This window comes from Crocodylus siamensis, chromosome 10, assembly GCF_052110815.1.
Source record: "Crocodylus siamensis isolate JL-2025a chromosome 10, ASM5211081v1, whole genome shotgun sequence".
NCBI lineage: Eukaryota > Metazoa > Chordata > Crocodylia > Crocodylidae > Crocodylus > Crocodylus siamensis.
In genome coordinates, this window is record NC_143404.1 from 61,325,124 (window position 1) to 61,352,851 (window position 27,728).

Sequence of the window (27,728 nt, forward strand, 5' to 3'; positions counted from 1 at the left end):
TGCCTTCAACGGAACAAGCTCGCCTGTGTTTCACAGAACTGTAGTGTCCTGTTGAAAGGATCTAAATTTTTGATGGTTAGGGAAATTTAACAATTAGAGGAATGTGCTTCTGCAGTTCCAGAAGGGTGGTGGTTTCTGATGTCCCCAGTGTATGCTCTACGTGAAGTAATGTCTCACTTACTAATGGTCCTATACTTCTTAGAAAAAGTATGTTTCTGCCCTCTGATAAGGGAGGACAAGACTACTCTCATTGACTTTTGTGGGCAATGATTGTGTTGATGACTGTCAGGCCAAGAGCAGGCTCACATGAAAGGGAAGCAGTAAATTTGGCTGGCCTGTGGGCAACAATACTGAGAAACCTGCAGGCAACATCATGCCAAAATGGAGGTTGTTAATATGGTGAGCTTTTAAATGTCCTGTGGTATTAGCAACGTGGGAGGTGTCTTGTGGGAAATATGCTATGTACAAACTAGTAGTTGGGGACCACTGTGCTAACAGAACCAAAAACACTTTCTCCTCTGATGTCTGAAAGAAGACTGAAAAGGTCAGATTCAAATCAGAAAATAATCTACTCAAAGATAATTAACATGGTTCTTTAAGCAGGAAGAATCCACATCACTTAGTTCGATTTCAAACATATAATACATGTAAACTAATACGTATAGGCTTTTCCTTTGTCTGACAGCATTTCTCTATAGCTTAAAAAATGGCTGTCTTATCCCCAGTTTACTTGGGGAAAGCAAGTAAATGTAGATTTTAATGGTTACCAGTATGTGGCTGAAATTCCTCTCCCTTATATGCAATACAACTCAGTCAAGAGCAAATACAGACTGTGCCATACTCCATTTGCAAGGCACCCTGTCTATGATATATATTCTACTTGCTCAGAGCCAAAATCTATAGCTCGTACTAAGTCTCAGAGGAGGGGGAAGGGGGCAAAGATGTTCTCTGTAGGAACCAGAAGAAAAAGGTATCTCCTTAGCATAGTTAAGGCTGCAAATATGTCCCACAAATGTTGCACCAAACCCTACCAAGGGGAAAAAATAGCTAGTAGCTCTACTGGATCTTGCTTCCCAAATGCTCCAGTCCATTAGGATCTACTGGATGCATCTACATAAGACATCTACTGCAAAGCTGCCTAATTAGCTTCACAGTAAAAGTCCTGGCATTTACACATGGCCCTATGTGTTTGCAGTAAACTAATAAACTCCATAGCAAGGTAGTACTTATAAATACAAATTCAACACTTCTGCAGAGTTTTTTACGGTGCAGTACTGGACGTGTAGACACTGACCTGGCTGACTGGGGCACAAGGGTGCTCCAATGCATGCTGCCTGCTAGCCCCATCCTGAAGCACCCTCATGCCCCAGCCAGCCCCTCTGCAGCACAATGAGCTAGGCAGGAGCAGCCCTGGGCTGGCAGGCTGAGCCCTGGGGACCCCTGCCAGCTGGGGCTGCTCTGACACAGTTCAACATGCTGCAGTCCTGGGAGCATGTTCAAATGGTGTGCTTGGGAGCAATAAATGCTTGTGAGATAAATGCCAGAGTTTATTGCTGCGCCTTAATTGCACATGTAGACATACCCATAGAGCTCCAACTTAATACTGCACAGAAGTGGACTCCTTTGTGTGGGCCCCGAACATTTACCTGCACTGTAAGATGGCAGAACCATGCCGTTTTCAGTGCATTCTGGGCTCCTACATGTTCCCTGCGTAAGGAGATGGGCTCAGCTTGTATGTGTAGAGCACTGCTTTTCAACCTTTTCTCATTTGTGGACTCCTAAAAAATGTTGAATAGAGGTGCAGACCCCTTTGGAAATTTCAAATGGAGTTGCAGCCCCCTTTGAATTATAGGTGTGGGTTTTGACACACTTTTGCTTAATCATGGTCATCTTTTGCAATCCCCTTAGACATAGTCTGGAGAAGTCTGGGGGTCCATGGGCCACAGGTTGAAAACCACTGGGGTAGAGAAATCCTGCTGGTGACCTGGCTCAGAATTGAGCCTTTCTTTCTAATTCCCAGTAGGATATGGCTTCATGACCTCAATTTGACTAGTGGAGGTGCCTGCTTAAAAAGGGCGTGTGCCAGCAAGAAGTTGGTGCTGGCTATTATACCGTGAAAAGGGATTGTCGCCATCTCCTCATCCCTAACCTCCTCTCTGCCCCTCTGATGTTAGCTTCTGTGAGTTTATCACTGCACATCTGCTGTTCTGATGTTCTGCAGTGTCAGCAGGCAGCCAGTGGGAGGTGAGGTCGGTCTACTTTCATGCAAAACCTACTTAGACTCGGCTTAAAGGGCTTCCTGTTTTCTCTACCCAGGAAATGAGAGGAGCAGATCTTCAATGGAAATTTTTCACAGCCTCTGCTAAAAATAGCAGTGAGGTAAAAGAAGTGGGCATCAACTCTAGCAGGGTCATTTCCTTTATAAAAAGAAGTGGGCTGAGAAGGCAGGCTGATTTATTTATCAACACATTTGTTCATTCAGCCAGTGTATCAAAAACATATTGCATATGCATTTCCTTTTATTTAATGTGATCGCCTTGTATGGAAACATGATTGCCAGAGCTCATTTTGATCTCTAGTCTACCATTCTAGATGAAAATGAGAAGGTAAAATCCTACCCCGTTTAGAAAATGTAATTAAAGCCAGCTCATTAAACGTACCGGAGCAAATTCTTCAGGGGAATTTTTTTATTTACTTTTGAAACCTGAAAGTAAAACATCTGTAATGTGGAGCTTGCAAGCTAATGTTACAGAGACAGGAGACGGGCTGGGATCTTGCCTGTTGGAAATATGAATGGTTGTAGCTGATGGATGCAAAACTGGTCTGAAGACTGTGGTAAAGTAGTTGAAATACTGGGTTAGTCAGCTTTACTTTTTCTCCTGCCTGATGCAGTCAGTATTGCTGCAGTTTGATAGTGGGTTTTGTGGGCTAAGATAATAAAAATAGATGGTCAGTTGACATTAAAGAACAATGGAAATGGCAGAGAGAGAGAATGAAGCAGACACCCTTATGACCCCACTGACTCCAGCTTCTTTCACGCTCTGACTAACTACTGCAGAGCTTGGCTTACTGTTTCTGCTGTGGCAGGTGGGGTAGGAGTTTCCGGAGATGCATAGACCAGACTCTCTTTGCTGTAATGATCTAAATCTTATAACTGTCTGACTTGGTTGATGAGGCTGCTTCCTTCTTGCTATACAGCGGAGATGTGAGAAGGATTTGGGAGGCCATTTTTCATACAGCACCTAGCGCAATGAGAGTCTGGTCTGTGAATGGGGCTCCTAGGCACCTCAACATAAATAAGCAAAGAACAGTGACAAGCGTGGCTCCAGTCTTCCATGCTTGTTGGTATCTCCATTTTAAGCCAAATGAAGTTACTCCCTTTAGTGCACCTTCCTCCATGCTTTGGGAAAGCCTGGATCTGATAGCAGTGCCTTACATCACTGCAGCAAGCTACATGGGGAACAACATATTGGGACTCTTCCAGATTCTGGAGGAAGGGTTCATGCATCCTGATCTTAAATATACATTCTAAGCTCATCTATCCCTCTTTTCTTGGGAGCACAATAACAATGTCTCTCCAGCAGTGAATCCCAGTCTTGCTATTCTCAGTGGAAAAGAAACAAATTCTGTGACTAATAAAATATAATAATCATGTTCAGGCACTGGACATGTGCCTGCTTTGGAGTATGTTTGCACTGTGCATTTTAATAAAAAATGATTGTGAAAACAGGACCAAGCAACTCACAAGGGCACATGCAAACAGTATGAAAATTAAATAATGTAAATGTGCATTTAAATAATGTCTGACATCAGCCAACCAAGGAAGTGCCTACTTAGACTAGAGTTCCTACCACAGTTTCTGTGATGCCTCCGTGTATGGAATATAGGAGCCCTAGGATTTGGAGATCCCTGGATTAGTTAACTATACCAGAATGGCTACAACACCATGGGAGGGTGGGAGGTAGGGGATGCCTGTATTTTTTAAGTTTTGCAACTTAGAATCAGGCCCAACTCTTCCACAATATTTAAGCACCTACTTTTGGGGTTGAAAAATTGACTTTATTCATTTGCACTACATTTAGACAGTGTGTTTAGTTACACGTGTTAATCCCATCATGAAAAGAGACATGCTGGTACCTTGTCTCCAGTGCAAATATGTATGACTGCATGGCTGAAAGGTGCAGAAGAGAATGGACACTGTCGTAAAGCTTAGGTATCAGCAGTACCTTTACCAGATTGTCCAATCTCTCCTGTATCGTCCAGCTAGAGTCATAATATTTGCAGTGGAGACAAAATATCAGCCTATCTCGTTACTCTGAATCATAAATGGAGATTTAGACAGGCATCTAAATGCCTTCAAAATCAGGCCCGCAACAGAAAAAAATCCACATTTGCATGTGTGGAGAAACATCTGAGCCCACAAAGGGAGACTGGCGCTTTGCAATTAGATATCTAGTCAGCACATGCAAATGAGGCTGTTTCGTGTATGAACAGTGAACAACATTTTCCAGGATGGCTTCCATTTTGCAAGTGCAGTTTGCACCAAGAATGGTGTGCCTGACTGGGGCAGCAAGCACAATTGAGAGTGGTATACCTGTGACTTGACTTACAACATAGATTGTTAATAGTCCAAATTCTTTGACTTGCACATGCATAAGATGCATCACAGGTAACAGAAATTTTTAAAAAAAGGCGGTTTTCTATACTTTTTCATGGTCTTTTTAAAATTTTGTCTTGATTGTGTTTTGGATATTGTTGCATATTGTTTACTTCTTGTTTTTATGGTAATGTATAAAGAAACTATAAAGGTCATTAAAGTGCTATTGGTTTACTTTAGATCTTATATACTTGAACTTCATAAATATACTAAGCCAAATGTAGAGCTGTGCGTGTGATCAGTGTGAGCAATGGGAAGTATTAATGGATAGTGCATGAAATGTTCCTTGTTTAATGAGGATCTCTTCTCCCTCCCCACCACAATCACTAACCCAGTGGAGCCACTTCGGCATGGCTGGGTGGGAAGCAAGGTGGCACTTATTGCAATGTCACATCACTTGCACAGCCCCCATCTGGAAAGGGGATGGGAACTTTCATATTTACTGGATTGGTCCAGTGGTCCCAAGCACCTAATATTAGAGGACTGAATACTAGCCATAGTGGGGGCTGGGCTTTTTCGAGGGATGGAATGTTTCCTGCATCCCTATAAAAGCTCATTTATTTCTATCCATCACAATGTCATTGTGCAGATCTGGAAATCATGGATCCATAACTCATTGGAAGGGCTGGTATTTAGCGTATTTGCCCAAATCTCTGGTATCTGGAGTCTATCACGGGGACTTTCTGTGTGACCTTGGGCAGGCTGCATAACCTCTTCTTATTCAGTTACTCATCTGCCCAGTGGGGTTGACCATTTTGACCTTTCTTGCAGGGGTGCTGAGGAAGATGAATTCACTATTTGTTTGACCTTAACAGAGCCCAAATCTGTATGGGACACAATTCAGGGTCATTAGCAATGATTTTTTTGAAAATCTTCTTTGAGGTGTGTATGGTGCTTTAAGAACACCCAAGTCTATTTTATACAGGAGGGATCAGAGACTCAGCTGGTTCAAATTGTTGTAGCTCTACAGAAATCATTGGAGCTAAGACAAATTACGCCAGCAAGAAGATCTGCTGCCACGTGAGAGAAAGTCTCCAGAACTGAATGTTCTCCTGTTTGAATGTTCTCTTTTTAAATCGGTACTAAAAGCTTGTGTGAGAGTTTCTGGCAAAGCAACTATCTGCAAGACCAGTCAGAACAATGCTCCTGGACATTTGCAACACCTCTGACTTGCAAAACTCTCATCAGCCCAGCTTCTATACTAAAAACAGCTCTCTATAGATAAGTACATAAATCCCAGGGAAAAATAAGGGTTTAATGATGGAAGACACATTGCCTAACCCATAGCAATAGGGAAGTCAGCGGGAACTGCAGTTCTTGTGTATATAGTTTAGCCTAGCCAGTTAAAAATAGCGGATGCCAATTGCTGTTTTTAAAGGATATTTGATAGCATTTTTACTAGGAATATGGTAACTGACAAAAGTAAAAATATTACTTTGGCTCACTTTGAGGCCGAGGATGCAAAATCTTGAGTCTATGCACATGACAAAGTCATAATTTCTAAGTGAATATAAATTAAGTCTCTACACTGTGTCCTCCTTGATAAACAAATTTAAATGAAAACTCTGAGAATTACACAAATGGGTCTAATTTTGCAGCTTTTGCTCAAACCATGCTCATAAAGAGGCCAAATTTGGACGTGATGCGACTCTCCTCATTTAGGGCTTTGTCTAGTGAAATCAAGGGAAAGATTCCTTTTAGCTTTAGCTGGCATTGAGTCAGGTGCTTGTAAATAAGGAGTAAGTCTAGTGAAGTCAGTGTGCACACACTACTAATTTCTGGTCCAACGGGAGTGCTGCCAGACTTAAAGGCTGCAGGATCTCACTTATAAGTCTTGTTAGAGACGCTAAATCTGTAGTACGAGTAAATTCTCCCATCTGTACTGTTCTGCCAATTAGAAATCCTGCATAGCCAATGTTGTTCCATGGATGCGAAAAGGAGTTTCGCATCTGAAGATGTGACATATGCATCAGGGAAATGAGTGCATACAAGGGCCCTGCAGCAAGGAGTGGGAAAGTAAATTTTACTCTGCATCCATGAAGCAATGCATCTGCTGAGAAAACATGCTTGAATAAACAGGCAAACTCCAGGCTCTAACGACGTAAGACAACTACCAAATGCACATGTCAATATTCTTTAACACAGCATGCACAACCAAAGCTGCTTCCCTGCCCACCGAGCCCCAGATATTTCAGACATATCTACAAGATATAGATATATAAAATGGAAGTAAAAGGAATAATGATAATAAAAAAAGATTTAAAAGCCTTTAAGCCAAATAAAAAGTGGTATGATCTTTCAAAAAAATCGTTTTAATTAAAAAAATAAAGGTTAAGAAAACACACAGCTGGAGAAAAGGCAGAAAAATACTAATTACCTTTTATTTTGATTGCTTGGATCAAAGATCACAGTCATTCTGTTTCATATAATGTTTTGTATCCAGCTAAGGTGTGTATCTATCAGCTCTGAAAAAGATTTGCAAAACCATTTTTGAGAAAAAAAAAGTAACATTCGACCTCTACTACAAAGGCAAATGTTACAGTCATTGGCTACTCTTGTATTTTGTGTCTTAGTTTATTCAATGGACATTTCAGCATATACAGTACATAAGGCAGAACTTAACCGCTGACCTTTTTATTTGCTCAGATCCAGCACTTTATTTTACTTTTTTCCGCTTTTCCTAACTGATATGATCTAAAAAGTAATATTCAAACTTCTTAACCAGCATAATCTTTTATCACAAACTGTGCAGAAGTGCTGATAATTTGATCTGAGGTTTCAGAGGCACAGGAGTTTCATGTGTCTTGCAAATCAGGTCAAAGACTAGTCACTGCCTTTTACAGAATTCCATGTAATTATCATCCTAATGGCCCAGTAAGACATGATACATTTATGCCAGATCAGAAGTCAGTCTCTTTTCCCCACAGAACTAGCCACAGTGGCTATGTAAATTAGCTTTTGCATTACTTCTGAAGAACAGGAAAGAAATCGGAAAATAAATTCTAGAAGTTAGTCTCAGCTTGAACTGCAAAAGGGGTAACATTTTTTTCTTGTAAAATGGCAGTACTTTAAATTCCGTTTCTTTACTTTTTTCTATCACCACTCTCCACATTTCCTTTAGATTCATCACAAAAGCACTTGGCTCCTGTCTAAACACAGTATGGAGCTTTGAAAAATCTTGACAATATTTAAAGAATAAAAAATGTCCCTTGCAGGCTAATATAATTTTGAAACCAAAATTCAGAAATGTCTTTGCTGTTGGACTTCTGCTGACTATATATAGAAAGGAAATATTTTATTTGGCTCCCTAACATAGCATAGCCACGTATTATGCACTTGGACCTGCTATCCATGACATACTTTATGCCCTATCTCCTGGAAAACGAGCCTTTCCATAAGCAAGCAGAACAACTCCATCCCTAAGGTGCAGGCTTAAAAGTATCACACACAGGAAGACAAGTCCCAGCAAACTGTAACTTGTTTTTTTTCTTTTAGTATTGTAATTAAAAGCCTGAAAGATATACTCCAGATGCTAAGAAATCCCCAGACTCCTGCTTATGCTTCATTTAATAACCCTAGGGCACGTCTACACGTTGCCCTATGGAAACCTTGTTGTTGTGCTGTGCTTCAGTACTTCCTTTTGGAGTACTAAAGCACAGCACAGTAAACACCCATACCGTGCCATACACACGTCACACGGTTATTTTTAGCAGCTATCATGCCATAGTGGCACACTACAGAGCAGCGTCACTATGGCGAAGTAGCTTCTGGTCACATCTAGATAGCTGTGGACGCTACATTGCTGTAGCACACCACTACGGTGACATAGCATCATGTGTAGACGTGCTCCTAATGTATGAATCTGTCACAAAATTCAACACTTTACTAGAACGAATGGGCTTGGATGCATCTTAGGACCTTGCTAACACTTGTGTATTTCCTTACTGTCATATGATATCTCCCATGGCAAGCCAGCCTATTAATTACATTTAATTAAGGCAAACAAATAGTAATCACATTTAATTAAGCCAAATAAATGGTATTTCATACACTGTCTGACAGCTTATATGCACTCAAATCCCCATCCATTCATCAACATCATTCCAAGAATCTAATGCCGTCATCTAGATCTAGTGGAAAAGAGAATTTAAATTCAGTCAGATTTACACTTCTGACTGAAGCCCAAAATCAATATCAGAACTCCATTTAGCCTCTGAATACCTTCTAGTTATTGTCATTCAATGATGCAACTCACAGACCAAGAAAAGAGAGAGAGAGAGAGAGAGAGACAGAAATAATTGAGGATTATACTACTTTACTTAGAATCTTTAACAGGAAGCTGGGTGTGAGTGTAACAAAATGGGGAAGGGGGGAAGTCAAGCATATCTCTGCTCTCTTCTAAACCAAAATATCTTATATGCACAACGTGACACCAGCATCAAGAGAAAATTCAAGATGGATCAGGAATCTACTTATGCCGCAGACTGTTATTACCCTGCTAATCCAAGCATGACCCTAGAACTATTAGTCTGCATCCAAAAAAGAGACTAGGCCTTATTCTTTTATTTTAAAAGTAGCCTTAATTATCTAAGGCTACTTTTAAAATACAAGAATTAAAAAGGAGCTTATCTTTCCTCCTAAGTTTTATGAGTTGGCCCATGTCACCAAGACTTCATTTTCCAAAGTGGTCGCTGAGGCACAGTGATGATGCAAATAGGCACTTGAGGTGCGAATGGAGGTGAGCTCCCCATTGTAACTCACAGCGCTTTGCAGGAAGTGCTATGAATTACAGTGATCCTCTGGACCCAACAGACATTTGCTACCCCTGCCCAGCCCCGGCTCTGTCTTCAGGATGGGAGTAGGGGAAGGGAACGGAGGCAGTCTGGCCTGGGTTTTTCAGCGAGTTCTGGAGGGTGGGGTGTGTGGATTGCAGCCCCCCACCTTGAGGTGCAACCTGAGCTGCGTCACCCAGCCCTGTCCTCAGCACACACAGACAGACATTAATGAATATGGTCTGTTTTCATCTGAACCCTTGTGCAGTGATGGTTCAGATTGTCACAGGATGAGGCCCTTTTAATGAGCTCTGCAGCTGTGCACTTGTGTTTGGTCACAGCTGTAGAGCACATTCAGGAGCCAGATCAGGTGAAAATTGTCACTTCTGTCTGGGCCTTTGGTATCTAAGTAGGTTAGATATAGGTTATTACAACACTGCATATGTCCACCTAAAACATGTCAAGCAACTCCCATAGCCTTCAGCTAAATTGTGAGCTCTTGGTACTTCAGTGCTACATATGTATACCCGAGCACCCAAAAATTGAGGATGCAGGTCAGAGAATGCTTTTGAAAACTTACCCTGAAAACCTGTGTGCCTCTGTTTACTCAATCCCTCAGACAAAATGTGTTACTCAGAAGCACAGAATAGTGCCATAAGCAACAAGCCATCTGGGCAGAAACACATTTCCTGAAGGTATTTTCTTCTTAAAGGCCCAAAGAAAATGGAACGCTTACAAAGAAAGGAAAACAGAGAACTTTTGCAGAGTGTAGCCAATTTGAAACCCGTGTCGCTCCTTCTCCCCAGCCCTGTCTGCCCCCAACTCCATTCCTACCACTGTTGGTAGAGTTCCTGGATTCCCTTTCCCCATCGCCATGCTTCGCTTCAGCCTGTTCCACTATTCCACTAATAGTTACAGCCTTGTAAATCAGTAATGAGTCGCACCTAAATCTGTAAGGGATTAGTTAAAAAGTCATTACATCTCTGTGGCCGGAGGAGGTTCACACAGTTAATCAGTTAAGAAGAGTACTGGGTGTTAACTGATTGCTTAGTTCCCGAAGTCAGTTTACCGAGGTCCCACAATAAGAGAACTGATCTCCAGAGTACAAACAGCAAAGGTGGGGGGAGGGAGTCTTATATATAACCGTGAAGGCTTCGATGGGGGAAATGTATCAGTGTCACGTGAAGATGAGGCAGATATAACATTTCTAAAGATCGTAAAGGGTTATTTATGATGGTTTTAGTTATTTAAAAGTTTTTCCTGTTGTAAGTTGAGTCCACTGAGATCAATGCTTTGAGGATGCTAGGATACTTCTCCACAAACCATACTGCAGGTGCTGCAGTATTTATAGAAAACACACACACTTGTCTTTCTCATCTTAGGTCATTTTGTATGGAATGGCAAGAGAAGGTTGATTTGTAACAGCACGGCCATTTTTGTTTCAGAAGTGTGATTTCCTGTTTGCTTGATGGATTGCAGTATTTTATCACTGGTTTTTTGTCAGGAGATTCTAAGATAGGCACAGGTTCTGCCTACATGTTGAACTGGAGGAAGAATTTACGTCACTTGGTAATCAGGAAAGTGTGCCAGGCAAAGGCTTCATGTACTTTCCCTTCTTTCCTGCACACTGTTAGGCATTAACAGAGCAATGCTGGAGGCCTCTGGAACTCATCTGGAGGCTCTACCGCGCTGATATCCAGAAGACTGGTTTGGGGAGTGAAACTGGCTTCCGGCCAGTGCGTGATGGGGAAGCTGACCCCGCCAGGAACGTTACTCTGAATGTCTTTCCTAGCACCCTTCTTCTGAGTGGTCCGCAACTTTTCATGTACTTAAGCTTGAATAGATCAAAGAATCTTATTATGGTACCTAGGATTATCACCGGTTTTCCATTTCGTGTGCCAGTGGCGTAAAGGAACTAACTCAGTGAGTAATGGCAAAACTGTCAGACCTCACAAAATAGGGGCAAAGGTTATTGATTATATTGACCTCATAAATTAGACATCATGCAAAGAATGAAGAGCTTAGATATCCTGTTTATCTACTGGTTAGGTGCTTGTGTGATTAGTCTCAATACAAGTACGAATGAGGGCACTGAAAAATGAATTGAAAGTTTAAACTGTTACCTCCAGAAGCATACCTTGAAAATGGACAACTAGTTGGAGTAAGGCATGGTGTAGACTTCCAGCACATTGTGGATTTGATCTGCACTAGTTTTCCGTAACAAAGTCTTTTTTTAACTTATTTTATTTCTGCTTGCGTATATTTAGATATGTCTTTCTTTCTGCAGTAGTTTGATGCCAGATAGTTTTGGCTGAAATTGTAAGGGGAGGACATGTGCTTGAGTCATGCAGCTGGCTCTCTCCGGATGAGAGTTAGTAAGTTATTAAGAAGAGATTAAGTTGGTGTTTAGTTTTAGTTAACATGTGATGAGACCGAGTGAAGTCAAAGCTTGTATACTGAATATTCCTTAAGCCAGATTGGTTGGCTCAACCAATATGGAAATGTTTCATCAACCAGACTGAGGCTGAAGAAGGGATGCAAGTACAAGGCAGGAGTCTCCACTTTGTCACTTCTATAACAGATGTTACTCCTATTTTTAAACTTATGCAACCTATCACTGGAGTAATGGTGTACTGTCTCATGTTCATGCTTGTCTTCGAGTGGATGTTTAGAGCCCTTCAAACTTGCTAAATACTTGCTGAGATAAGCTGTCTGGTTCAGTATGAACAAAGCTGTTTTAGATGCAATATATTAAAAACAAGAAGTTTAGCTATGACTTGTTCCTATGATAATTCACACCTCCTGTATTAAATGCTAAGACAAGTCACAGTAGTTACCACAATGCCTCTAAAATAGCACCAATAGGCAGGAAAAGACGACAAATACAACCACTATTTTTCTCCTGTCATTCTGCAGTTTTACTGCAGTCCTGGACTTCACCTATTTGCTAGGAAACAATGTGAGTCACGCATATAAGGTGTTTTAATTTGAAAGGCAGAAATGACTGGAGAGAGTCCCTTTTTTGATGTAGGCATCAGAGGACTGCTTGCAACCTATTCATCCTGTATGTCATAAATAAGCCCATGGAGGCCTGTGGAGTTTCTCATTGGTCCTCTGGCAAATTAAAATTCTCCAGCACCTTTGAAATAGTGTCATGCTGGCTTTAGGGTAGTACGGTACAAGGAGCTGTCCCATGGTGAGAGAAGATGTGCAGTCACATATAAACGTTTCTGTCAGTTTGTATCCAGAAGATATGCAATGAGCCTTCTGCTAGCAAGCTCTCGGTTTTCACACGCAGTCTCAGTAGCAGCATGTGCAAATAAGGCATATATATATGTTCTGCCTGTGCAGGTGCACAGCAAGGCTGGAGTTTTCAAAGGAGTCTGTGGGACTGAGTGTCCAGTTCCTACTGACAATTTGTGAGCATTGGAAACCTTGGGACCCTTTGGGAATCTCAACCCTTACATATATGTAATGCTCCTGTTTGAACCTCAACACCTCCAGAAGCTGCAGGGTTTGAGTGCCATTAACATTAGGAAGCAGTTCCATTAGGAAGCAGTGACATAATGGAACATTGTCATGATGTTACCATGTACAATGTCTCCGTCGTTTGGCTTGCCTTTTGCTTTGGGTTATAAGGTCTTCGGGTCAGGGACTGTCTGCCTTTTTTTTTTTTCCTGCAATGTCTATGCAGAGCCAAACATAATGGGGTCCTGGTCCATGATCATTGTATCTAGAAGCCTCAGGGATACAAATGATAATGTATGCCAAATGCAGGGATGAAAGGAGGATGTCCAAAGGATGTGCTAAGTGTAAACCCATAAAGTGACACTGTTACTGTGAAGGAAAAAACAAAGACTACAGGAAACCAACTCCATAACTGTATTTGCATCTTGTCTAAATAAGGGCAGAAACCTCTTACCAGCAATTAGTCTGAGATTATAAGAAAAACTCAAATCTGTTGCCCAAAGAGCCAAAACTTTCAGTATGAATCTATGACAGTGATAACACTTTTGTTCTAAGCGGGAGGGGAAGGATGCCAATTACCAGAAACCGCACCAGGCTTTTTAGTGTGCAGTCAATGTTAGATCATTTCATTTTCTGCTAACAAGTGGGCAAGCCGGCCCAAAGTTAATGAGGTTGGGCAATTCCCAACCTAATAATAGTAGCAGTAACTTAAAACAAATTGGCCCCCAACTATGTAAAAACTGGGCTCTGATGCTCTGGAGACATCTCCTCAACATTGCATGCCAAGATTTTTGGAACCACTAAAAAGAAGACTATTCCAGAGAATCCATCCCAGATTTTAATGAGGCAGTCCAGATTTTCAGCTAAAAAGTCTCTGTGCTATGTGTATAGCGAGACAGGTCTAGTAAAGCTGTTCTCATTATAGAACCTCAAGAGCACAAGTTACAAAGCTGCAAGTAACTGGCAGGACATCTTTAATTGTTCCCAAGTCCTGGTCTGCTGTATGACAGCGTACAGCTCTGGCCACTTACATACATGGCAGCTCATGAGCTTTCATTTTGTAACTCATATTAAATCTATTAAGAGTATGGCTTGTCGACACTGCCTTGTGCCATGTGGATGTATCCTTGGTGTTTTCTGTTGTTGCTTGTCCATTGCTATGCCTTCTGAGTGAGTGCCAGCTAAACAACTGCAGGGCTGGAACCACGCAGTGATAAAACACCCTCTTCTCTGAAGTAAAGCTAAAACTTGCTTATGTCTAGTATGATCTCACTGGACAAGAGAATGTGTGCAAAGCCAACTGGCAGACTGCTTAGCCAGAGTGTGGTTCAGCTAGGGAATACTGTTTGACTCTTAAATTTGGGGAACTAGCTGAAGACAGAGCTGTCAGAACATGTTCATAGCAAAACCTGGGATCACGCCAAGGTCACCTTTACACAGATTCACAGATGTTTAGGGCTGGAAGGGACTTCGTGAGATCATTGGGTCCAGCCCCACCACCCAAGTCTGGACAGGACAGACCTTTGCACCATGCCCTCAAAGGACAGCCAGACTTCTTTCCAGACCCACAAGCCTGAATTTCTTTTTGATCAATTCCAGAGGGACAAACACACTCACTTCATCAAAATATTAATAACGTTGAATCTCTTTACTCTTTTCCACTGATATAATGAATAAGTCACCATAAATAATGGTTTTGCATTGGTAAAGAAATCTTTCTGGTCTTACAAACTGATACTCTGAAGTAACAGAAATTCATGCCTTTTTGTATAATCCACAAGACTGACCCTTTGGGATTACGTGTACTCTTGACTTCTATAAACATACTTCCAATGCACAGAGAAGGACACCTTTTTGCAAAAAAAAAAAATTGGCCATTAGCTAATTGGCCCATATAGTATGCAACAGTATCACATAATCAAGAGACTACATCAACAAATATAATGATTTGCAATATTTCTGTTTGCACAGGCACCTGTAGTAACTTGCGTGATGCTGCAAACAGTTGAGTGCCTTCTGCAAAGCATTGAGGACCTTTTTTTTTAAGGTTACTTAAGGGACCTGTGAAATCAGTGGCACTAGGCACCTAAATACCTTTCACAATGTGGGTTAGGGAGAGATGAGAGGGTTCACCACTTGTCTGGTTCAAGTTCTTCATGAATTTTTATAACTTGACCAATACTATATCCATTGTTGTGTTTCAAAGAAACACATTTCAATAAAAAACAGTGGAAATGCTACTCCAAAAATTCTTGAGCCATGAGACAACAAGTAGAAGTGTGAAGGGTTGAGTGATACTTCCAAGTACAGGTGCACAGACCTGACTAACCGGTTGTGAGGCAACGTTGCCTTCTGTTCTCAGTGTGACATCGTTGCAATGAAGGATCTCAGCACTGGAACGTGACGGCACAGTTGTCACTGTGGCAAGCTGTTGTTCACAATAGAAGATCTGAACCAACTGTGATGTTTAGGACTGAGCTACAATGGTCAGTGTGCTTTGCCCAGGGGTAACTGCAGAAGGAAAGCACCCCGAGCCAGCTACGATGGGGAGGAAACCCACGTTAAAAATGGGACAGCTGCACATTCTCACTACCCCACCCTGAATATTCATGAGATTACAGTGGCGTGGCTGTGGACTGTACCACACACTCAAGGTATCTGTCACCAGGCTGAAACGGTAGAGTACTGCATGCATTCCTCGGATCTACTTGTACCCAGGAATAACTAGGCTCTGGGCTGGAATCACCTGCCTTGTCATGCACTAGTTAAGTCCGGCAGCAAGAGAGAAGGAAGATGCCCAGTATTTGACAGAGTGTTCAAGAAGGACAGCAAGGTAAATTTAAAAAACATAAAAACAAAGGGTATTTGCTGCTGGGAAAGATGCCAAACTGCCAGGCCCTGAAACTTTCTCCTCATTCAGCACTTATATGCATCTCGCATTTAACTCCCACTGACTGCAGGATAAGCAGGCCCTTAAGCTCATGCTTGAATAAAGAATAATTTAAGCAGGTGCTTAAATGCATTGCTGAAATGGAGGTTAAGTGTGTAAAAAGGAGATAGAAGCAATGGAAGCTTTTCTCACATTGTGCAGCTCTTCCGCCTCATCAGTAACCTGGCAGGAATTTCAATTTACTGCGCTGCGAGAGTGAGACAACAGTTCAGTCTGTGGCCACGTTCGGGCTGTCTCCACAATGTCAGTAAGAAAGCCAGAGCTTACCAGATGCTTTATTTCCACTGGTAGAGGTAGGGCCTCCTAACTACCATGTATTCACAAGTGTACTAGGGTGCTGTCTGCCCCCCCTGCCACTGCTTTCCCCACTGCACTGCCGTGAGGGCAGGGGGGAGGAAGCAGAGAGACGGGGACAAATTTAAGATGACCCTTCAATAATTAAATGCTATACATGGAAAATTATAACAAATATATACATCTCCCATGTACAGAATCGAATTATTGGGGGATCATCTTAAATTCAGAGTTGTCTTAGATATGCGTAAATATGGTAACAGTTTCCTGGGAATCTATGATGTGAATCACATTTTTTCCCCCTAACTGTATGCTCATCTGAAGGGGCAGTCAGTTCTGAACTGATCACCTGCGCATGGAAGGCTCCACGTGGCATCAACACCAGTTTTTGAAGCTATCGGTCTCTGTCCGTTTCCTTTTAAATAAGACGACTATTTTCCTATCCAGAGTGCCAGTATAAGCTTTTCTTGCTGGATGTGTTGCTCCACCTGTAAGTGGTAGATTGTGGCGCACTCCAGGCTGTTTTTGTAGTGCCACCCACTGTCCTTAGCGCTGCAATCTGGTTTGTCGCTGTGTGGGGGTGCACCAGAAAGGGGCCAGGGAGTAATTTGAGAAAATCGTGATTTTTTTTTTAATGTTTTAAAATGTCATCTGCATCCAGCTGTTGATATTTTGGAAATCTGCTGGGCTTTGTTTTCCTTCAAGGGTTCAGCATGACTGATGCTCCAGCTGCAAATTCCTAGGCAAGGGAATGGCCCACTTAAAGCAATAGCATGTGAAAACCTGTATCCTGGCTAGCTCCATTGTCTCACAGACTCCCTCCACAGAATTTAAATAGAGATGGGGCTTGATTTTCATAGCAAATAAACTCAGACAATGTATATGTGAACAGAGAAGCAGAAATTATAGTGACTAAAAGCATCCTTGCCTTTCCTGAGTAGGCAGTAAAGGGAAAGCTACTCTGCGTTTCATTTTTAAATATAATTTCTTAATCAAATACTATGGCCAGCTTTGTTAACTGTGCAAAGTCAGAAGTAGAGGGTACCAGGAAAGAACTCCATGACATCCATTATGCCAAAGGATTATCTCCCAAGACAAGTGATATAAATCTCTTTGCTTTGGACTTTATAAACAGCACCAGATAATAAAATGTACTCTCTGATAGGAACAAAACCAAACACTGGAGCCTACAGGATGGACAGACATCCATTTCTAAGTGATATAGGTGACCATCAACAGCTGGGGAGATGACACTCTACTTTCAAGTATAATTTTCAGAAAAGATAAAAAATTAGGTAAAGGAAACTCAAGCTAGAATGTGTTCACTCACTCCCCTGATCATAAAACTTAGATGGGATACACAAACTGAATGATTTGGTGAAGGGTACAGTGCAACCCCAAACATTAGCTTCTTTTATTGGCAAGGCCCGTGCTTCATTGCATGCATGGACATTGCAAGCACTACCAGAACGCTTGCGAAAGGGAAAGGCACTGTGGCGCAGCAGAGACAAGTGCTTGCAGAGACAAATGACATCCAGGGCCCAGGCCACGGAAAATATATTTTGGGTAATCAGGATAGCATAAGAGTGAGGTTGTAGCCATGATGGTCCAGAAATTATGTGAAAGGAAAGGATTTCTCAGGGTGATATCTTTTACTGGACCAACTATATAGCTGTGGTAAGGCTAGACAAGCTTTTGAACGCATGACATTTTTCCTAACCTTATCCCAGCTACCTTATTGGTCCAATGAAATATATCATCACCCTAAGAAATCCTTGCCTCCGGGTAGTTAAGCAAATTAAGGGACAAGAAATAAAAGATTTCATTCCTTATATGATTCCCCCATCTAATGGCTGAACTCACAAGGCCAAATTTTGGCAGTGCATTTTGTCTCTTTCTTGCACAGTTAATGAATGTGATTGCATTCACAAGTAACCTTTTCCTGAATTGAAATATTAATGCAAACAGTGATGGCAGGTGGTTTGATTGTATTATTGGCACATGTATGCGTGCCATGTATACAGCAGTGAAGCAAGCCTTAAGGATTATATTCCTCAAAAGCCAGGAAAATTTAATCAAAATATCAACTGTGGCAGATGGGAGGCAGAGTTGTGGAAGGTAAGGGAGATGTTCACAGGGAAAAGGGGGTTTTATAGTGGACTCATCTAGGCTTTGTGGTGCAGGGGAAAAGGAAACATATAAGGAAGGTTGGATAAAATTGTTCAGATGTACATCTACTTAGCCAGGCAAGGTCTTCGGTTAGATGTGCTATCTTTTATTAGACCAGCTGAGTAGTTGGGACACAGTTCTTTGCAAGCTTTTGCCTGAACAAGTACCCTTCTTCAGGCATAGGGAAACTCTCACTTGGTTTAATAAAAGATACATCTACGCAAAGAACCTTTCCTGCCTATGTCCTTAGACCAACATGGCTACAACCAAAACCCCATCTAATTAGCTAACATCCTACTGTCTGTTCAGGGCCAGGTCTGCAAAGGGTTACAGAAACCAACCCCTATTCTATAAAAGCAATACACAGGGCTGCTTGCATTTTTAAGGACTTGCTTTCAGTCCCTGCTATCATGAATATGTTTTGGCCATGAGTGGCAGAGGAAAGAATGGCCAAGCATCCTGTACCTCACCTCGGCCACCCATAGGAAGAAACAAGGTAAAATGCTTCCCCCCAAAATATTTTCACAGGACTTGTAATGATTGCTTCCTGCTACATAGCACATCCTGACTGAAGACAAATCAAGTCATTACAGAAATCTAGGGTGCAGGCTGCTTAGAAGAGCCCTAACTCAGTGATGAAAGGATTATTTTAATTTCTCTTTTACCTGGAAATAAAAATAAACTAACCCGCCTCCAAGCTTTATTTAATGGACTGGGGGGGGGGGGGGGGGAGGGGGGAAGGGGTTGGTAAACCCCTCTGAGAACAGGGACAGTTAAAAAATGCCTCATTGATTTCATGTTGTTTTCCATCTCTCAGAAGGAGGACCTTGTAGCATAGCTAATCTCAAGGCAAGCCTATCAGGGGAGGAGGAGGAGAAAGGGGATGTGAAGTTTGCTGTTGCAGTCCAGAGGATGAAAACACTACTGCTGTTTATAGAGGGAAACCCAGTTTGTCAGCCCAAATGAATTCCTGTGCTAATCCGTGCAAGCTTCATGTTTTCCACCAGCCCCGGCCACTGTAAAGACTATCTTTAGGAGGCACAGTGTGTTTGGAAAGGAGCAGCTGGAAAGAAGAGGACAGTCATGCCAGCTTGGCAGGCTCTCTTTTATGGAAAAAAAGGAATGCTCTCTTGGGTCCCCCCCCCACAAAATTAGACCATCTTCATCCAGAGCAAAGCGATGCCAAACACAACAAACAAAACCGGCTTTCCCCAACTCTCCTGGGCAGTCGCACTCCAGGGCTTCACAATGGTTTCCATAGAACTGGTTTTGCTATCATAACAAATTCGATCTATCCAGGCACTACGGCGCATACTGTTTTCTGAAGACAAGCAAATTAAGTTCCTCACTCGCTGGCCTGCCAAAACATTTTTGTCTGGGTGCCACAGACAGGGACTCCCCGGATAACTGCTGCATTGGCCTTTCAGCAGAAAGCAGCCTTCATCTTTAAGAAAAACCTCTTGAAATGTTTCGGTCTGCATACGGTGCACAGGGCAGGGACTGAGAGGAGAGGTTTGTTTTGGGCAACCATTCCTGCTCCCTGGCTTCAGATCCTCCCCATTAAACTGAGCAAGTCTGTGTGCAAAGTGTCTGTGCGCGGCAACATGAGCTTCCTGTAATAAACCAGGCATCTACTGCATGTATCTCTCGTTGCATGCATAAGAGGAAATGAGTGTCTCATTTTATTCACCACAATATTGTTGAAATACTAGTAAATATTATGGTCTAGCTGTGATTAAAGGCCTGATTATTCGCACGGCCAGGGCACTTTCTCTGAATGCAGCAAGAATAGGAACCGTAATGGAATGCAACACACAGGGGAACCCTCCTTGGGCCTTTCAGCTCAGAGTCATGCTCACCAGTGGTTTTTAAATAGCGATGATGTTTTCTTTAATGACAAACAGGGCTTAGAGAACTGGATCCAGGCAAGCCCCAACATCTTCCACTCCCTAACCCCCTAAAAATCCCCTGCCCAAATGCTGTAAGCAGTCTTTCTTTGAAACCTGGTAAAGGACCATTCTTCATAATGGGGCTGCATTCATAGGCTCATAGAAAAGTAGGGCTGGAGGTTATCATGTAACCCCCCACGCCTGCTTAGGGCAGGATCTGTCCTATTCCTGCTTTGCAAATATCATATTTGACTGCATTAATACATCAAATGCTAAGATGGACATCCCCTAACAGGCAGTTGTTAAAGGATCCTCTGATATGCTTAGCTGGTCATGGGAAAGTCTTTCTAATGAGAACATGGCATCACCACCCTCAGAAACTGCAGATACATGACACGGAAAGTGCAGAGAAAATGAATGGAAAAAATAAATACAGGAGACAAATAGCACCTAAGACTTTCTTTCCCATTTAGCTTGTATGTATGTGAAAGTTCAGGCCACATACACATCAGTTCGCTCATTCCTCACTTACTGGTCTCACTTATGCTTAAAGGGATATAGTGCCAATGTCTGGATATTATTTCAAGACAAGACCTAAACTTTTGCACACTGTAGCTTACATAACAATATTTTTATAAAACTCTTTCTTTACCCAAGAACTGCCTGGAGAATGTTCCTAGTGTCACAAGGATGTGAGTTCAAGTCTAAGGATGATCTACTTACATAAATGCTGGGGCCAAATTTTCCAAACGTGGGTGGTTGTTCTGTGGATGCAGTTCTGTTCCCTGAATCAAGCCCAGGCCTGTATGCCTGGTTCCGGCCACGTGCTGGCCTGATCTGATGCACAGGGCCGTTTTTGGTCTGCAGGGCTCCCACTGGCCCAGGAATTTGGCAGCAGAGGATCGGCAATTAATGCTGCCACTGCTCCCCCATAGCCTGACAAATCAGGACCCTTACAGAGCCCTGTGGGCCAAACGACACAGCACTGAGGGCTGGATCTGGCCCATGCGCTAGGGTATTGAGCACCCCTAGTAAAAATGCAGCAGCGGGCTGAGCGAGTATGTATGTAAACATTTTGCGTGTAATTTAGGCCATCTAGATTTGAAAGGTTTAGCTTGGTGTGAGATTTAATTAACATAGACTCTCTTCTTCCTGTCTTCCTACAGGACTTCACCAAAGGAGAGGTATCCAAATGTCATCAGAGGCACAAATCTATCATTAGTCTGAGACATATGGAGTGGTATCCAACTGCCTGTAACACTGTGGCTAGTGAGTCTGCTAAAGTGGGTTTTTTTGCAAAATACCTAACCTTATATTGCTCATAATGGCCAGATTTTTAACCCAGGGAGGTTTGAATACGGCAGCTTTTCTGCCACTGGCTCCCATATTTCTACAGTGTCTCCCCCTTCAGTTAGTCATTCTCTCTCTTCCCAAAGCAGCTTAGAAACCACCTAAATAAACCAGCACCAAGCGAGACATTGCAAATGTTGTAAGAGTCATTCATGTGCCTCACTGTTTGTCCTACATTTGACTTGATTCATTCATAGATGATGAAGTCATTTTATCATTAAAAAATAAAAAAAGAAGCCAAACCAAATCATGCCACATTTGGGGAATCTTTGACTAGATTCCCCTGGCAGAAATTATCAGAAAGAATAAATACAATCTCACACTCCTCCTAATTTTTCTCACCCTCTGGTAAAGATTATGCTAATGCATAAGTAATCAAAAGTGAAGTGTTGTAAGTGGATTTAGGTTGTCATAGGTATAGCATTAACGTTTATGCCACTTGAGTCTTCCACTGGGATTTCACCCAGCTTCCCAGGTCCATTAAATACACAACTTTAAATGCACAACACTTCCTCATTTGCTCCTATAGTTTCAACATGAAAAATGCTATTGCCTATGCAAACCACTGGTTTTTTTGCACCAACATACACAGACAGGCCTGCACTCTTGCAAATAATACATGCCAGCTTCAGAAAGAACATGCTATCCCAATACGTTATTTCTAGGGGAAAATCCTGCGCTGATCGACAACGTATAACTCACTTTACAGTCCACACCTGAAATCCTGATGGAAGTCAGTTACACAAGTCTTGCGCTTTTTTAGGGCTGGGCTTCACCCTATGGAGTTTTTTTGCAAGTAGCTGAAGGCAGAATTTGGCCTATGCTTTCAAGGCCGGCTTAAGAAGATGTAGCTGGATGGAGCAAGGGGCTTTTACTGGGAGAAGGAGACTATGAATCTGTGTAGATAATGACGTCTTTATGACATAGACTTGAACAGATCTATGGTGATCTGCACCAGCTGGAAATCTGGTCCTTTTCCAGCTAATGTAACCCACCCATTGGTTAAAACCTAGCCCAGCGCCTGGGGCTTCAAAGTCATTGTTATCTGATCACTGGACGTTTCATTCCAGAGGGGCAGTGATTTAATGAGACACAGAGACAAGAAGATGCATTAGAGGTGAGCCCATGCTGAAGAATTTGGTTTGGTTTAGAATATCCTCAAAGCTAGAAGTGTTTGGGTCTAGGGCTCTTGTTCAGACCCCTTCTAGAGATAGGATATATTAGTGCCATTCTCAGTGGGATGCCTGCCTAGATTTCAGCACTTGTAAAACTGACATAGGGGATTTGGAGTGTTTCATTCACACTTGCCCCCACTATTCATGAATTTTAGGTTATCTTTTACATCCTCCTGTCTGTTTTTTGTTAGCCCATAATTAACACATTAAAATGAGAGAAAGAGAGAGCATGAAAGTCAAGTGCCTGCTACTGATTCCTGAGAAGCAAATGTGCAGGGAAGGCACTTCAGTTATGCTCAGTAATTCTCTTCTGTCCCCCATCAGCAATGGCTTGAGATGTGCTGCTTATAATTTAAATCACAGAAGTCAGGGCTGGAAAAGGTCTATTAAGTCATCCAGTGCCTTCCCCCAGCCAATGCAGACTTGTTCCCTATGGCATTTCTTTTTGTATGCTTGTTCAGTCTTGTTTTAAAGCCCCTCTAGGAACAAGCAGTATCCAAATTAGAGCATAAAAGTGTCTTGGAACTGGTGAGTAAGCTTCTCTATAAAATGGGAGTGTTAGTCCATACCAGCTTCTATGGGCAGAAAAATGGTTCTCACTATTCTCTTAAGGGCTAGAGACAGACATTAAAAAAGACTGAGCCTGAATTGATTCAATCTCTGCAGGTTAGTCTAATCTGCCTAGGCTGAACTCGTTAAAAACTGGACAGACATTCTCTGTAGACTGAGGACATTCAGGCATGTGCTTGCAGTAGCTCAGGCTAGAAGCCGGGGGGCGCTAGAGCAACCCTCCCTTCCCTTCTAAAGGCAGCTGAGCTGAGGGGAGCATGGCCAGGCCTGCAGGACTGTCTCACTAGGGATGTCTGCCTGCACAGTCCCAGGCTTTTACCTTCTGGCTACTCAAGGGGCAGGAGTGTTGCCAGCCCCCAGCTGCAGGCTAGCACTCTGAGGGATGGGGTGTGCAGTGCATGCATCTGTTGATGACACTGAACTTTTCAATCTCCCTCCCTGCTTCGTCATACTGTCGGCAGCAAACTGACAGGCAAGCAAGCCAGCCAGGGTGCTGATAACAGTCTTTATCACCTGATCAGCAAAACAATAGCTTCTGTCCACATTTCTTCAAACTTCTTAAACAGGATACTGGCTGGCCTGTTGATTAGCTCCAAAAGTCCTAAGTGGTCATTGTTCTGTCTGCCTTTTCCAGTGAAATTGGAGAGAGACACACACATAAACACCTTTCGGCATTAGCTGGCATACTACATGCTGGCTACGGTCCCCGCTGTGGCAGAGAGGAGGAAGGGATCTTTGCTTATGTAGTGAGTGGGGGGAGCCAGCACTACAGCCAGCCTGCTGTGCCTGCAAGTCTGTGCTGAGCTCCAGCCAGGGAGTGAAGGGGAGGGGATAGCCGTGCTGTGAAGCAGAGAGCCCCGCCCAGCCCAGAGAGCATGCCGGGATGCTGGGGGAGTCTGATTTAACTTAAACCAGCAAGGGGTCCAGGACAGACATTACATAAAACAGTTTGAGCCAAATCAGTTAAGTCTGATACTACATTCAACTAGGTTTATCACAAACAGGTTTCAGCTGTTTTCAAACTAGTTTATGTACACTGAACAGCTGTTCTGCTACAGGTGTAAACCAGTTTCTGATCACTTATACCAGTTTATTTGTAATGCCTGTCCCTAGCCAAGAAGGTTAACTTACGAATGGATGGAAAATTCAAATGATAAATCATCGGTTTCTGCCCCCCCTCCCCTTCCTTTACAGAATGGTCAGGGACAAACTTAACATAAATTTTTATATGAAACAGTAAGAATGTAAGGTAAAAAAGCAAACTATTTGTTAAATTTGGTATGTTCAGGGCTTTATTAATATAAGAAAAAACCCATGTACCCCAAAATTATAAAATTAACAATGAGAAAGTCTTACTGACCATCTGTGGGTCACTGGCACTACTTGATGTTAACGGAATAATTTTAATCTGTGTGAATAATGTTCAGAATTTTTGCTCAAGAAAGTTTTGTATAGTAGAAAATTTTATAACTAGCCATTGGTTTGGCCATAAACAGGTTGTATATCTTGAAGTTGGTTGTTCTTGCCAGACATTTTATTTCACAATAGTTAAAGAAATCTGCAGATGCTGTCTAAATTTCTGAAAGCAGCAGAACTCTCTACAGCTGCTCTCAAGCTTTCAGTGCTGTGTTTAGGAAATAACTCATGCTGCCTTTTCACTGGGTTTTGTGATAGGAGTGGAATCCTCAGACGTATTCTCCAATAGCAATTTAAGGGGAGAAATAAAAAACTTACCCTTTCCCCTTTTTGCACAGTTTCAGCATTAACAATTCATAAAGAATGAAACAGTGAGGAGCAGCATTGCCAATCCAAGCATACAAAATTCATGAGTCAGATCCCAGACTGGCAATTAAAATTTACTCAATTTTAAGAAAAATAAAAACTGGGTTATTTTTTTTACTTCCCTCCTGGTTTTTGAAATGCTGGGATTTGCATGTTAAAATGTTGCCCCTTAAAAAGCAGATCACACCTGAAATTTAATTTTTTGTAAATGGAAACTGGTATTCTCCTGTATTCACCTGACTGCAGGTGTTGGGGCTTTAAAAACATCTCAAATATCACAGCACTGCCAATAACATCACACATTAGCAACAGTGCTGAGCTATCAGTAAAACACAGGCTAGCAACTGTTGAATGAGTGATACCCACATTAAAAATACAAAGCATGGATTTCAATGTAGAAAGAACTGGATAAATTGGAGGAACAATTACATACATACAAGCAGCATGTACAGGAGTTCATAAGGAAGATGAAATTTTTTTCCATAAAATGGTATATAGGGGACTGCAAACCTTGTAGTAAGTTAGTGGCCATTAGGATCATTTTTTTTTAAGAGACAGAGGCTTAAATCTATAGGGCAGAATTGTGGGGAAAGTTCAGGTAATCTTTGCCAATGTTAAAATCCTGTGCATCGTTCAGGTCTTGCCAATACTGAACAGCTTTGTCAGTTTAATCAGTTTAAACTGGTAACACCTTGATAGTGTAGACACAACTATATTTGTATAGAAGTGCTTATACTGAGCTAGCTTATGCTGTTACTCAAACTGATTATATCAATTCAAGCATCTCCAGAAGGGCTTTTCCTGTAAGAGCTATGATAAAAAAAAAAAAAAGTCATACTTGGAACAAGTAGTACTAAGTGTAATCCATGCCTTCAGGTTCCTTAATAAGGGTTTATGTGGTATATAAATGGTGCAGAGAACATGATGTGGGCACATCCAAAGTGATGCATTTGATGCCCAAGCAATTAGAGTAGCTGCAAGGCTGTCCGGCATGCATTTCTTGGGTATGAATCTCTGGTTCCTTCTATATACAAATTTGGCCCTTAGTGAAACATTTCAATTCCAAAATGGTGACAGCTTTGGTTTAATTAAAAACTTTTCTTGAACAAACAGCCCAGCAACCTCTCTAGGCGGGAGGAAATCTTTCCTTTTTTTTTTTTTTTTTTACAATATTACACATACACATCTCTAACTGCTAGGATGTAATGTGGCTAGTGTAGTGGTTGGCAACATTTTTGAGCAGTGGGCTGGAACAACCCAGCTCAAGTCCGAGGTGGGTTGGCACTTTGGACCTGGCGCTTGACTTTGGTGCTGCTCCCACTTTTCTCCACTGCCCCGAGTGAAGCCCCTCCATGGTGTTCACTGCCAGAGCACCATGGAAGCCCCCTAGCTCCACAGACGGGATCTAGTGGCTCCAAATCCGATCTGTCCTGTGGGCTCTAGGTGGCTGACCTCTAGGGTAGTGGGTAGCACTGTGGGTTGGGATTAAGACTCTTTCTACTTTCACCTTTGCCAGTGACTTCTTGTATGGCCATGGATGTAACACTTGACAGCTCTGTGCCTCAGCTGATCAATCTGCATCATGGGAGAAATTATCCTTGCCTGTATCTTTACATGGCAGGAGGAGGGGTAGGCTTGCTTCCTTAGTGCTTCTCTGACTTGGATGAAAAGTGACACCAGAATGCAAATACGAGAGGTTCTTGATGGTATCCCTTTAATTGGAAAGTGGGAGTTATATGTGGATTGAATGAGTAAAAGTAAATGTAAGGTCTAGTTTGGCAGAAGTCTTCCAACACATGGATGTCTACGGTCTTCTTTATAGGAGCCGTCTGCTCTCTGTGATTCAGACTGTCTATGGAATGTGATGAGTGTGGAGTAAGTGGACAGCAAGTCTGGAAATGGGCTTTATTGTGGTTTTGAAGCTTTCAATTCCCAACTGCATGAACACATTCTTTTTTTCAACTCTTTGACAGCATTTCAAAATTATCACTGAAAATTGTTTGATGCCATCTGGAAACTAACTCTTCAGTGTTGATAACAGCCCACTGGTTTAGTCTCCAAATGACAATGTCATCTTCCAGTAGCGCATAACTGATTTTTCTTTTTTTCTTGGTACACCAGTTCTCAGACCCTGCCCACGGAGGCCACAAACACAGAGAACGCATCTATACCCCTACTGCACTGTCAGTTCTCAGTGTGCTCTTGCTCTCTTAATGGAGTCTGCATGTTCTTTTGAACAGGAAATGCTTTGTAACAAACTTGCCTGTGGGCATTGTACTGCACCAATTAAAGATTCCTGAACTGGAGAACAAAGAGGTGCCAGTGGAACTATGTTTTTAATCACTTGATTCATTTTCTTCCTTCCTCCACTGATGATTTTGGATGGCTGGCTTTTACTTTATTTTTTTTTTTTTTATTTATTACAGTTTTCTTTTGGTGGCACTTTTTTTTGTGATAGGACAGCACTCAGAAATGCTGTTGGGGAAACAGCTTTCAAAAGAGGCTGCTTTGGGGCTTGTTTTGATTTTATTTTTGACTAGAGATCGATTTCTAGAAGTGAGCTCAAAACTCTAGTGTACGTCATCCATGATAACACCACCACCTGGCACTTAACAGGCATGCAGCACTTTTTTTAACATGTGTGTTTTGTTA

The 27,728-nt window shown here is 42.1% G+C and overlaps 1 protein-coding gene and 1 long non-coding RNA gene across 8 annotated transcripts in view; one reads left to right on the top strand and one right to left on the bottom strand.

Annotated features, from left to right (window-relative positions):
• LOC149856695 (uncharacterized) overlaps window positions 1-27,728 on the top strand; it is a 279,751-nt gene that overhangs the window by 245,917 nt on the left and 6,106 nt on the right. For 2 of the 3 annotated variants that reach the window (XR_016438378.1, XR_016438383.1), the window contains one exon: window positions 21,366-21,482. This is a non-coding gene — a long non-coding RNA (uncharacterized LOC149856695). The remainder of the gene's footprint in view (window positions 1-21,365; window positions 21,483-27,728) is intronic. The other variant, XR_016438382.1, reaches the window with a different exon arrangement.
• The window catches only part of NFATC2 (nuclear factor of activated T cells 2), a 125,183-nt gene that overhangs the window by 8,290 nt on the left and 89,165 nt on the right, over window positions 1-27,728 (bottom strand). The window contains exon 10 of one of the 5 annotated variants that reach the window (XM_090020850.1): window positions 7,035-7,122. The exons of the other annotated variants lie outside the window; for them this stretch is intronic. Within the exon in view, the coding sequence (XP_089876976.1) occupies window positions 7,079-7,122 (44 nt within the window). The 3' untranslated portion in view covers window positions 7,035-7,078. The remainder of the gene's footprint in view (window positions 1-7,034; window positions 7,123-27,728) is intronic. 5 annotated transcript variants of the gene reach the window in all.